Source organism: Mus musculus, chromosome 5 (genome assembly GCF_000001635.26).
Source record: "Mus musculus strain C57BL/6J chromosome 5, GRCm38.p6 C57BL/6J".
NCBI classification, from domain to species: Eukaryota; Metazoa; Chordata; class Mammalia; order Rodentia; family Muridae; genus Mus; species Mus musculus.
In genome coordinates this window covers 117,929,997-117,943,493 of record NC_000071.6, presented here as the reverse complement: position 1 = coordinate 117,943,493, position 13,497 = coordinate 117,929,997, and the positions used below count along the sequence as shown (strand labels likewise).

The window sequence follows — 13,497 nt, the reverse complement described above, 5'->3', positions numbered from 1 at the left end:
ATCTTGCTCTATTCCCCGGGCTTGGCTGGGAGCATCCTGCAAGATTTGGGATCTGATCCACAGGCAGTGTAGGGAGAGACCTCCAGATACCTCTCAGGGGGGAAAAATACAGACTCTATGATATGATCTCCTATTAAAGAGTTTCCTCAGATGCGCACCTCGGGTATGGTAGGACACGATGGCCACGGTGAGGTGCACCTCGTCGGGGTACATGTCTGGAGAGGAGCTGATGGAATAGTAGCGAGGTTGTAGCAGCGACAGCTGTGTGAGGAGAAGTGTGGCCGGCATCTGGATGGACGGGAACTCCTCCAGCACCTCCACCATTGTGGGGTTCTTGCCCCATTTCCATTCCTCATATTCCTGAAGCCCCTGTGGCAAGAGAGAACAGAGAGGGGCCTTGAGTCCAGGTCCCAGATTTCTGGTGGGGCCTGTAGGAGGGCTAGGAGGAGATGGAGAACTGACCTGAGGATATTTGGTACCTACTGTGGGGCACTGCGCTTCTGGCTTTGAAACAGATGGGTTTTTAGCAGTTGTGGTTCAAGTGCAAGCTCTCCCCCCATACGTTCTTGTGTTTGAACACTTTGTTCTCGGTGGGCAGTGCTGTTTTGGGGGGTTGTGGCATCTTTAGAGGGTGAAGCCTCGCTGGAGGAAGTGAGTTATTGGGGGTGGGCCATCAAATATTACAGTCCAGTCGGTCTTTCTGTTCACTGCTTCCTGACTGCAGATGCAATGGGACCAGCTGCCCCTGCCCCCCTCCCCCTGCCTCCCCATGTGACTGTGGTCATACCTTCCCTGTCGTGACCACGGCACCCTGTGAACTGTAAGCCCAAGAAATCCTTTCTTGCCTTAAGTTGCCTCTTAGTGGGTCTTTGGTCAACAGAGATGGTCATGGAGATTCTGAAATACCCAAGGCTGGTTAATCTGCTCAAGAGAAATCTAGCATGCGGGTTCTGGAGGTTTGAGACTGGGGGGCCGGCAGATCTGGTGTCATGGGAGGATCTGCTGGACAGGTACCAGCTCTACTTGTTCTAACATGGCAAAAGGTGGAAGCAGTTTTCCTGGCTAATTTCTATAAAAATGTTGTTCTGATCTATGAGGGCGCAGCCCCTGACTCGGTTGCCTTGCAGAAGCCCCACTCCTTCCTTCCCCCTTTCCCCTCTTTCTCTTTCTCTCTCTTCCTTTCCTTCTTTGCTTCCTTCCTCTCTCTGTCCCCTCTTACAGTGCCAGTCCTAGTAATCAAATCCAGCCCTCTGCACACTCTACCTTCTAACCATCAAGCTGCACTCCCAGCCCAGTCCCTACCCTTTAATGCCACCCCCTTGTTAAGTGACACGTCAAATCTAACTGAGGGAGTTTAATTTTGATATGAGAACTCTAGGGGCCATAGACACTCAGTCTGCAGCAGCAGCTGTCTATCATTATCCCATCTCTCAGATTAGGCCATTGAGGCCTGGAGGCCCAGTCAGCTAGGACAAGGCTTTGCATCTGAGCTGGGGAGGGTAAACTTTAGCCAGTACAACAATCCCTGATGGCCATATGCGTTGTGTGACCTGTGAGGAAAAGATAGTTTTTATAATTTTAAAAGGTTTGTTTTAAATTATGTGTCTCTGTGTGTGTCTGTGTGTGTGTGTGTGTGTCTTGCCTCTGTGTGTCTTGTATCTGTGTCTGCATGTGTGTCCGTGTCTGCGTCTTGTGTCATGTGTATCTATGTGTGTGATGTCTTGCAGAGGCCAGAAGAGGGCGCAAGAGTCCTGGAGCTAGAATTACAGATGGTTGGGACTCCCCTGATGGGGATGCTGAGAAGTGTATTCCAGACTTTGCAGGGACAGCAAGCTCTCTTAACCACTGAGTCACCTCTCCAGGCCCTAAGAATGGTGTTTTTATTGGTCTCTATTTCCAGGACTGAGCTGCACTGGCCCCCATTTGCTGGAGGCTGTGTTACTGACTTCTCTTGCTTGCTGAGTCTCTGACCAGAAGTGACATAAAGGAAAGTGGGTTGCTTTCAGTTTATACTTCAAGGAGATACAGGCAATCATGGTGGACAGGCAGCTGCAGGAATGTGAGACAGCCATCCCAGCGCACACATGAACACCAGGAATGAACAGGGATGTGCGGCTGGGTTATGAGACCTCAAGGCCCAGCCCTAATACCTCCTTCTTCCAGGGGGGCCATGCCTATTAAAAGTGCCATGAGGGGCTGGAGAGATGCCTCAGTGGTTAAGAGCACTGATTGCTCTTCAAGAGGTCCTGAGTTCAATTCCCATCAACCACATGGTATCTCACAACCATCTGTAATAAGATCTGATGCCCTCTTCTAGTGTGTCTGAAGACAGCTACAGTGTATTAAAATAAATAAATAAATCTTAAAAAAAAAGTGCCATGACCTCAAATAGGGGACCAAGTGTTCAAACTGCAGGAGTCTGGGGGTGGGGAGACAGTGCATATTCAAAGATTTATTTTTATTAGTTTAAATTCTATACAGGTGTGCATGTTTCTCCAGGCAAGTATGTGCACTTGACTGTAGGAGCCAGCAGAGGCCAGAATCCCCAATCTCCCCAGAGCTGGAGTTAACAGAGGGTTGTGAGCCGTCTGATGTGGGTGCTGGGTACCAAACTCAGGTCCTCTGGAAGAGCAGCAAGTTCTCTTAACTATGGAACCAACTCTCCAGCCCTCTATTTCTCATTCAGAGCACAACAGAGGTTTCATGACCAAGAGTCTCTAGTGTAGGACTCTGAACGGACATGCACCTAAAACTGACTTTCTCCGGGCAGTGACTGCCACTTGAAATGGCGTTTGGCAGGCAGCCGTGCTGTTGCTGGGTATAGATTCCTGCAGAATGTGCAAACTTGAGATACACGTCAAGGTGATCCCTTCTAGGGGACCATGACTTTGGCTCTAGGAATCCCCCAAGGACCTTGGCAAATTTTTCAGAAACCACATCGCAAGCTGGAAAATGTTCACCTGACCAACCCTCCCTTTCTTTCTCTTCTCTGGGGTCAGCTGTATTTTGCAATCTGACTATTTTCTCCCAGCCCCCTCTGTCACCTGGCCCATTTTCTCTCTCACAGGTGTCTCTGAGAATAGTAATTTTAAAAATTCCATTTGTAGAGGCTGGAGAGATGGCTCAGCAGTTGAGAGCACTGACTGCTCTACCAGAAGTCCTGAGTTCAATTCCCAGCAACCACATGGTGGCTTACAACCATCTGTAATAGGATCTGATGCCCCCTTCTGGTGTGTCTCAAGACCCCTACAGTGTACTCCTATATATAAAATAAATCTTTAAAAAAAAATTCTGGGCTGGAGAGATGGCTCAGTGGTTAAGAGCACCGACTGCTCTTCTGAAGGTTCTGAGTTCAAATCACAGCAACCACATGGTGGTTCACAACCATCTGCAATGAGATCTGACACCCTCTTCTGGTGTGTCTGAAGACAGCTACAGTGTACTTATATATAATAATAAATAAATCTTTGGCCCAGAGCAAGCAGGGCCAGAGTGAGCAGAGGTCCTGAGTTCAATTCCCAGCAACCACATGATGGCTCACAACCATCTGTACAGCTACAGTGTACTCATATACATAAAATAAATAAATAAGTCTTTAAAAAAATTCCATTCATTTATCCTGTCTGGTGACTTTGTGCTTTCAGGAAGAAACGGACTTCATATGAAACTCTTTCTCTCTCTCAAAGAATATTATGCAAAATGTTCCTTCTTCATACCCACCCCCACCAACGCTAATCACAAGTTTCTCGTTTAAATTATACATATTCTAAATGTTATAAAATCCCGCTAGGCTTCGGATGCAATGACGGCCCCCCGCTCTCCCAAGACCATCTGTCTCTAGCGCCCCACTTCAGAGTCCCAGCTGGCTTCTGGTGTTTACTTTCACATTTCTTGATAATATGCACTTGCTAATGAGCCTCTCCTTTGCTCCTCCCCCAGTCCCTCTTCCTGGATAGCAAAAGGTACAGCCTCTACTGGGGGCTTGTTTCCTAGGAAGGAGATGTCCCCACCCCCGGGGGTGGGGAGAAGGCTGTGTTTGGTGGTCCCTCTGAGCAGGTAAGTGTATTTTAAATTATGTAAGTTTTAAAATTTTAGATTTATTTTATGTGTCTGAATGATTTGCTTGAATGCATGTATGTATGTATGTACACCATGCGTGTGCCTTCCAGAGGTCGGAAGAAGTAGTCTGATTCTCTGGAACTGGAGTTGTGAGCGGCCATGTGGGTACTGGGAATAAAATGTTGGTCCTCGGGTCCTCTGCGAGAGCAGCCAATGCTCAAACTGCAGAGACATCCTTCCAGCCTATATTTTTATTCTTTGTGTATTATTTTGTGTGTGTGTGTGTGTACACATGTGCACAGAAGTTAGAGGACAATTTCCACGAGTAGGTTGTCCTTCCACTATCCATTTGGGTCCCGAACTAAACTCAGGTTGTCAGAATTGACAGCGGGTACCTTTATACTCCAAGCCACCTTGCCAACCCTGTTTTTTTTTTTTTTTTTTTTTTAAAAGTCATTGAACTCTCTATGTAGTTGAAGATGCCCTCAAACTCACGATCCTCCTGCCTCCACGTCTTAAGTCCTGGAATGACAGGCATGTACCGCCAAGTCTTGTTTATGTTACCAGGGATCAAACCCAGGGCTTCCTGTGTGCTACGCAAGAGCTCTACTTAGTGAGCCACATCTTCAGCCCTAGATACTGTTCTGAGCAAGGCCAGGCAACAACTTGGGGCGGGCACGTTCAACAACTTGGGGTCTAAGCAAGGGTCGTAAAGCTAATGAGTTCATCTAAGTGTTACAGGTCTTTCATCTAGCCGTCATTTTTTTTTTTAGTGGCTACTCTGCACCAGAAAAACACCCTTGTTACCACACGGGAAGCAACCCGCGGCCTGTAAACCTGCTGTGAGAGTCTCTGCTCCCTTTTCTTTCATGCATTGGTTCAGGTGGTACGGACAAGAGCTAAAAACCACATAGGAAAGTGGTAAGAGTTACTACAGCGGTGGGGACAGACGTGTATAGTGGTGACCATAGAGCGGGCGGGGAGACAGAGCTGATGTGACGACCAAATGCAAATGAGGACACGCCCCCTTGCTCAAGACTGCCACCTGCTGTGAACAGTTGGAAAAGCATTTTTTTGTGCGTCCCCAATCCCAGGCCTCGCAGGGCTGGCTCTCCAGGACCTACCCACCTTGCTGAGGACCAGCAGCCGCTGCTTCTCTTTCTCATTGGTGGCCAGGGAGGCGAACTGCTGCAGCTGCAGGGGCGTGGGCGGCGTGGTGATGTCCAGGTAGTACTTGAAGGCCTGGAAGATGGTGCAGGGTGGGAGGCGAGATTCATCCTTCCAATTACTGATGACACCTGGGGAGGCACAGCGGGGATGAGGTTTCCTCCAGTCACTTAAGTCCTCACCACGGTCATCACTCCGAGTGAGGAAAAGGAAGCACAGAGAGGTTATGGAATCTGTCCGAGGCCACACAGCTTTTGCGAGTGCGCGCGCGTGCATGTGTGTGTTTGTGTGTGTGCGCGCGCAAACATTCTGGTCTCACACTTTGCTCTAACTACACTGTGCCCTTGGCTCTCCATGTCCACAACTTCTGCATTTCAGAGCATTTGAGAGGAACGAAATCAATGGAAAGAAAAAGTAATCTCGTCTCTATCAAACTGTACAGACATTTTTTTTTCTTGTTACTATCCCTAAACACTACAGTATAGCAACTATTTATAGTATTTACATTACATTGGGTAAGCCATCTAGAGAGGATTTAAAGCATCCAGGAAGAGTCACAGAAGTGCTAGGTAAATGCAACAATGTATATAAGTGTTATGTGAACACAAGGCCTTTCCTGTAAGGGACTTGGGCATGTATGGATTCTGGTATCTGCTAGGGGTCCTGGTACGCTTCTTCCAAGATGGAAGGCTATTCTGCCTCTATGTCCCTTCTAAACATGCACCTCTGCCCCCTCATTATCATGGATGACAAAAGAATTTCCATAAGATGCCATGGAACTCCTGGTCTAACATGAGAACTCTGTGGGGTTGGGTTGGGTTCACTAAGGGAGGGGCATGTCTCTTCACAGTGGCTCCTTCCAAGAGGGTTGGCAGGAGGACCTTGACAGATGGCATGCCATTTCCACATTCTAGTTAGCTCCCCTATCAAGGTGACAGTCATGGTGTCACGGGCTATCAGGTGTGGCCACCACGGCTCCTTGTATTGGAGCCTGGAACCCACCCATGTCTATGAGGGGAAGGGGAAGCTTGTAGACCCATCATCGGCTTTGAAGGTTCTTCAAACCAGGTGTGGTGGTGTGTATCTGTGGTCCTAGCACTTAGGAGGGTGAGGCAGGAGGATTGGAAGTTGGAAGTCAGCCTGGTCTACATAGAATAAAGGAAAGAAAGGGAGAAGTGGGGAGAAGAGGGAAGGAGAACATGGGAGAAAGAAGGGAGGGAGAGGGGGAAAGAGAGAAGGGGGGAGAAGTGGGAGAGAGAAGGAGGAGAGGGAAGAGGGGAAGGGGAAGGGGGAGGGAGAAGAGGGGAGAAGGAAGGAGAAGGGGAAGGAGAAGGGGGAGGGAGAAGGGGAGAGAGAAGTGGGAGAGAGAAAGGGAAGGGAGAAGGGGGAAGAAAGAAGGAAAGAGGGGGAAGGGGGAGGGAAAAGGGGAGGGAGATAAAGAACAGATGCAAGGAGGGGAAGGAGGAAGAGAAGGGAAGAAGGGTAAAGAAAGAAGGAGGGGACGGAGGGAAGGAGGCTACCGCTGACACATTTATTGGCTAGAGTGAGGTAGGAAGTCCTTCGGGATAGGCCAATCACACCCTGGCAGCGGCTCTGCCCACTTGGGAGGCCGAGGCCCTCCTATCCTTTCTAGGAGGTGCAGCTAGAAGCCTTACCCAGAGCCGTGTTCCTTTCCTCCAGCATTTCCACCTTCACCACGTGGTTGGCAGGCGGCGCGTCCTCCAGCCGTTCAATGAGTGCATTCACGAGGTCCTCATGGTTGCCAGGGAAGACACCCAGGTGGTCCCCTGGCTGGTACTGCAACTCCTGATTCCCGTTGGTGTGGAGACGCACGAAGATGGTCGATCGGCTGCAGGAAACAAGGGAGTGGGTGTCGTGGGACAAAGACCAGCACTCTGTCTCCCCTTTGCCCCTGGTCTGTCTCTCTAGGCTGCAGAGCTCTCCTTCCATGCTCCCCGGCTCTGGTCTGCTGAGATTCATGCCCAGCACTCCCCCCATAGCTTCTGCCAAGCTCCTCCAGTCAGCTCTCCATCATGGAACCAACTGCCAGGTCCTGGGCCAGGGACATCACACTTGTGATGGCTCACCTCCTTTCTTGGGGCTGGTCCCCAAGTTCTCATGGCCTCTCTGGTGTTCCCAGCTCAGTCTTCCATGCTGGTCCCTTCTCATTTCCCAAGCCCCGATCCCAGCCACAACCTGCTGAGATGTATCCATCCCCCATAATTTTCTGCCTCTTCTCCACTTTCCTCCATTACAGAATCCTTTACTTTACTTCTGTGGCTAGTGATGTATTCTAGGATAATAGGAACACGGTGACGCAGGGCATTTATCTACTATGGCTGTGGCTTTATCCCCATTGACAGTGGCTGGCACATAGTATGTCCTGAGTCCTTGCTGAAGGAAGGCACTTCAGGGTTCCCAGGTAACTAGTTGCTAGCTGCCATGTCCTTTGTATCCATCAGAGTTCTCCCAGGAACCAGTCACTCACTATAGCTATAGGTGGGATGCCTCTGATTTATAAAGCTCTACTTATCACTTCTCATAGAACACCATGCTCTCTTAATTATTTTATGTGTGTGTGTGCATAGTCATGACAGTGTCATGTGCTTGCCATGGCACATGGGTGGGGGACAGCTTAAGTGGCTCGGTTCTTTGTTTCTGCTTTGTTGGTCTCAGGGATTGAACTCAGGCTGTCAGGCTTGGCAGCAAGTACCTTTACCCACTGAGCCCTCTCGCTGGCCCTCTGCTCTCTTTTATGAGCAAGGTCCATTTGTAGGAGAAGGAAGGGCCAGCCAGAGACTCGGGGACTTTCATGCATAGATGCATCAGTAAGAGTGAGGGACTCTAGGGAGAAACCATGTACGGGGCCACACCTGCTTGAGTTTGTGTGGTTCACGTTCAGGAGGCCCACGTGAACCAGTTGCTTCAAGAGCAAAGTCTTGGGGCCAGAGCGATGGCTCAGTGGTTAAGTGCACTGGCTGTTCTAGGTTTGGTTCCCAGCATCCACATGATGGCTCACGGCTACCTTCAACTCCAGTTCCAGGGGGCTGCTCAATTCTGACCTCCAGTTCTATGTGAGTGATGCACAGACGTACGTGCAGGTTCACCACTTGTATGCGTGAGTAAATCCTATTTGTTTTTAAAGAGTGAATTTTTGGCCAGGTGTAGTGATGTACGCCTTTAATCCCAGCACTCAGGAGGCAGAGGCAGGCAGATCTCTGTGAACTTGAGTCCAAACTGGCCTCAACAGAGTTCCAGAATAGCTAAGGCTACATAGGAACATCCTATCCCCCTCCCCCGCCCCCAAAGCTTTTTTTTTTTTTTTTTTTTTTTTGCTGGTTCTCAGCAGAGGTCTTTAAATCTATAGTCACTGAGTAGGCTAAGACAGGAGTATTGCGAGTTTGAGGTGTGTCAGCTCCTGAGTTCAAGACCAGCCTGAGCAGGCTTGTGGGATCCTGTCTCATAATACAAAAGCAAAATAAAAAGGGGCTGGAGCTGGAGCCGCAGCCCTTACCTGCTAGGTCCCAGGCAGTCCTTATATCCAGAGATGAGCTCAATCTGCACTACAGGTGAAACCAGTTCCCATCTCTCCAAAGCAATCCTTTTTCTCTGGCAGGAAGACATACAGACTACTCGAGCCCTAACACTACCCAGCACGTGGGAGTCTCTGGGTTCACTCGCTAGCACCACCAAAGAATGAAAAAGATCACACCTAGTCCATAAGTAAGATATTTAAAGTGGGATTATTTTGGTCCATTAAAAAGTTTTAAGGCAGCTGGGTGGTGGTGGCGCACGCCTTTAATCCCAGCACTCGGGAGGCAGAGGCAGGCGGATTTTTGAGTTCGAGGCCAGCCTGGTCTACAGAGTGAGTTCCAGGACAGCCAGGGAAACCCTGTCTCGAAAAACAAAAACAAAAAACAAAACAAAAAAAATGTTTTAAGGCTGGGGCTGGAGAGATGGCTCACAGGTTAAGAGCACTGGCTGTTCTTCCAGAGGACCTAGGTTCAATTCTCAGCACCTACAGCATGACTCACAACCAGCTGTAACTCCAGGCCCAGGGGCTCCTCCCCTCTTCTGGGGAGATGGCCCAGTAGTTAAAGTGCTTGCTTTGCAAATAAAAGTACAAGATTTACACCTCCTAAACCTATTGAGTATAAGGTAGGCATGGTGGTCCATTGACAATTTTAGCTTCAGAAAGTGGGGACATGGGATTTCCGGAGCAAACACTTAGCAAGAGTCTCAGGGAGAGCTCTGGGTTTGATGGAGAGATACTGCCTCAAAGAATATGGTGGAAAGAGTCCCAACATTAATCTGGGGCCTCTATGTGCATGCAGGCATGTATGCATACATGAGCCCTGTACATGTGCACAGGTGTACACATGAAAAGAAGAAATGAATAAAATTGTCTTGAGGAAGATCTACTGCATTTGACATAATATCTACAGATCTAGGCATGGGTTAACAATGCCATATGGGTTAGTCTGCAACCAGGCCAGTCTGTTCTTAGGTGAGCCTGCACCTGGGTGAGCCTGCACCTGGTGAACTTGAACCTGCACCTGGTGAGCCTGCACCTGGGTGAGCCTACACCTGGTGAGTCTGTACCTTGTGAACTTGCACCTGGGTAAGTCTGCACCTGGGTGAGCCTGAATCTGGGTGGGTCCACACCTGGGTTAGTCTACACCAGGTGAGTTTGTACCTGGGTGAGTCTGCACTTGGGTGAGTCTGCACTCTGAGCTGCAGGCTGCCATAGCTCTCCAGACCTCTTTCTTTCCTCCTTGCCAACTGGTCTAAGTGGAGGGAGAAGCTCATGTTCTCCACATGTAAATCACACTTGAATAGACCAAGAGCACTTGCTATTTAGGGATGTTTTTGGCACAACCAAGAGCCCCTTTGTGCCACGAATAGCCACCAATATTAAAAATAGCTAAACTGGCACAAATCTCTGTGTGTAAGTGGGGTGGGGAGAGCGTGAAACCGTTTCTTGAAGCCTGGCACCCTGTTTGTGATATGGTGGACAGCTTGGGAGGCTCTACTGTGTGTTCCTAGGGTTTGGGACATCCCTTTCCTGTCCTAAGAGGGTCTTGTACTCTCTGGGGTACTGAGCTTGTCAGTTACAGCATCTCTCTAGCTCTGATCAGCCTTTGGTTCCTGGGAGTAAAGACGTCAGGCACCACTGGGCTGACAGGAAGAGTTTAGCAGAAGACACCAACCAGCAGGGGGCGCTGCAAGGCCTCTAATTCAGGAGCCGGCTGCTCATGCACAGTGAAGTCCGCAAAAGGCTTTCAAAGCAATTTGGACTCCACGTCGTCCTTCCCCCCCCCCCCCCCCCCCCCCGACTCAGAACTTGTTGCCAACAGGATGGCCAAGGACCTGAACCCGCTGACCTGGCTGACGTTCAGTTGCTTCCCCCAAAGCCCTGTGTTCCTGCTTGTGATCTGGCAGTAAAAGGGGATGGGATATGGCCAACACGTGCCCGGAAGGTGGGTCTAGGTGCCCGGAAGGTGGGTCCAGGTGCCACAACATCCCCGGAATTTGCACGAGATGACTTTGCAAGTGACTAGCTGGCCATGGGTCTCACGGGCCATCCCTTGCATCAATTACAGTCACCCTCAATTCAGCTGCATTTTTATGTTCATTAAGCTTTGGGGTAGAGATATTTTTCCTTTCCCTTTCTTTCTTCATTCACTCCCTTCCTCCTCCTCCTCCTCCTCCTGTCCCTTCACAGATAGAGGGTCTCACATCTTAGGTAGCTCAGGCTGGCCTGGAGCTCATTATGTAGTCCAGACTGGCTTTGAACTTTCGCCTCAGCATGCCAAGTGCTAAGATTATAGGTGTGAACCACAACCCATATGGTCCATTGAGAAGCTGTGGGGGAGAAGGGCAATTTGGGAAGCAGTAGCCATGCAGATCTTGTATGTCTCTCTCCTCACAGCCTGTTCCGTGTCTGGCTCATTTCCTTCAGATACAGAAGTGTCACTTACATGGATTCAGACACACACACACACACACACACACACACACACAGATTCAAAGACATACATACATACATACATACATACGAACGACAGTGGTTCAGAGAGGCTCACAGGTGAGACAAGAATTGCCTAATGTCCCGTGTTAAATAGAAAAATCTAAATATCTAAAAGATCCAAGCTGGGCAGTGGTGGCTCATGCCTTTAATTCCAGCGCTTGGGTGGCAGAGACAGATGGATTTCTGAATTCGAGGACAGCCTGGACTACAGAATGAGTTCGAGGACAGCCAGGGCTACACAGAGAAACCCAGCCTAAAAAACAAAAACAAACAACCCCCCCCCCCAACCCAAACCAAAACAACAACCAAAAGGTTCCATTCTACCAGAAAGTAGCCATGAGCTTGCAGGGTACCCTCTGCAAGGCCTGGCCATCATAAATGGAACTTTAGGCACTGGGGAGAGGGGGAGGGGCAAGGAGGGCAGTGACCTTATTCTCACTGAGGAGTCACTTGACGATCTCAGAGGGGTCAGGTGGGTGGATGTGTGGCAGCAGGGGGTGGCATGAGGGAGACAGTGGGAATAGGTGGCCGCTCTGTGGGCTGGTATTTGAACATAAGGAGGACTGAGCACACAAACAGCTCTGTTCAGGACGATGAAGAGGGAGGGACAGCAAGAGTCTAGTGGGGCAGCATAGGGTAGGAAAGGGGAAACGTCGGCTTTTCTTTGTCCCTTCCTGTTTTACGTCGACAGTGCTCTTCTATGTTGTCCAAGCTCTCTTCAAACTCACTATGTAGCCCAGGCTGGCTCTGAATGAATGATATACACCAGGGTGATCAGGAACACACACAGGAGCACAGTCCTCTTGCTTCAGCATTCTGAGGTACTAAAATTAAAGGTATGTGCCACCGTGCCTGACCATGACTGCAGTTTGAGAAAGGTGATGGATGGGTCCCAGGCACATCTTCATGCCTGTGTAATCCCCCAGAGACCTCTCCCTGACCTGTGTGATTTCCCCAGGAACCTCTTCATGACCCATCCAGCAAAGATTTCAGAGAATCTCCTGTGGTTTGAAGAAACTACTGCAGGCTGCGAAGCTGAGAGCTCATCTGCTTAAACTAAAATTTTAAAAAGATTTTTTGGACTGATACACACACATACATACACACGTATGTATGTATGTAATAAAACCCAGGATTCTCAGGCTGAAGAGATACACTGTAGTAAGTGTGCTTGCCATGAAAGCAGAGGGCCTGAGTTCAAATTCCCCCTTGGAAGTGAAAAACTGGGTGAAGCAGTGTGTGTCTATGATCCTACAGCTGGAGAGGAGGGTGCCTGGGGCTCACTGATCAGCAGTTTAGTTGAATCAATGCTCCCCAGGTTCCCTGAGAGCCTATTGCAAAAAATAAGGCTGAGAATCTGTCACCTCGGGTCTCTAGACATATATGAACAAACATGAACACACAGGCACACACATATATATACACACACACACACGTACACTTACACATGCATACACAGGTACAAACATGTACACAGATACATACGAACACACATATGCGCAAACATGTACATACATGTACACACATGTGCATACACATGCACACAGGTACAAAATGTACATACATATGAACACACATGCACATACATGCACACAGGTACACATGCACATACGGGTACAAACATGTACACACATGCACACACATATAAACACATGTATACACCTCCACACACAGGTACAAATATGTTCTCTCCATTCAGACATAAAGATCTCTCTATTAGGACCCTCTCTGTCCATTGACAATTCCTTTGGTGCCCACGAGTTAGCTCTTCCCTTCCTATGCATTCTTTCTCCTCTGAAGTTCACTCTCCTTACTTCTCATCTCAGTCTTTCATTCTTCTCTCCTCCTCCTGACTTCTAGAATTTCCTGTCTCTATCCTGCCCACACTCACCCTATCACATTACTTGTATACATTGTTTTTTCCTAATGACCTTGGCCTGTACCACAAGATTCATTTCCAGGCAGGATGCTCTGAGCAGGGTCACTCTGCAAGGGTCACCTGCCAAAGGCTATTTACTTCTTTTTGGCACAGTGCTTGTAATTAAAGACTGCTAGTGAGAACAATTCGTGAGATCTTCTTTATGGTTTCCTAGGTCAGAGAGCCATCTCTTTGGCTTTGTCCTGGGCAGGTATGTGAGTTATGCTTTTTCCACTCAGAACATTAAACTCTATAAAGCATTATCTTTAAAAAGCATATTTAAGCCAGGCAGTGGTGGTGAACGCCTTTAATCCCAGCACTT

At 48.9% G+C, this 13,497-nt stretch overlaps 1 protein-coding gene and 1 long non-coding RNA gene across 3 annotated transcripts in view; one reads left to right on the top strand and one right to left on the bottom strand.

Annotated features, from left to right (window-relative positions):
* The window catches only part of Nos1 (nitric oxide synthase 1, neuronal), a 92,002-nt gene that overhangs the window by 15,347 nt on the left and 63,158 nt on the right, over positions 1–13,497 (bottom strand). Inside the window, exons 20-22 of the mRNA NM_008712.3 lie at positions 6,882–7,075; positions 5,188–5,357; positions 159–369 (exon numbers count right to left, since the gene is read on the bottom strand). Of these exons, the coding sequence (NP_032738.1) occupies positions 159–369; positions 5,188–5,357; positions 6,882–7,075 (575 nt within the window). The remainder of the gene's footprint in view (positions 1–158; positions 370–5,187; positions 5,358–6,881; positions 7,076–13,497) is intronic.
* Positions 3,907–5,660, top strand: Gm26995. 2 transcript variants are annotated; one of them, XR_387636.4, is made up of 3 exons: positions 3,907–4,056; positions 4,833–4,980; positions 5,154–5,660. It is a non-coding gene; the product is annotated as a predicted gene, 26995 (long non-coding RNA). The 2 variants fall into 2 exon arrangements; XR_003955990.1 differs by having other exon boundaries at positions 4,833–5,660.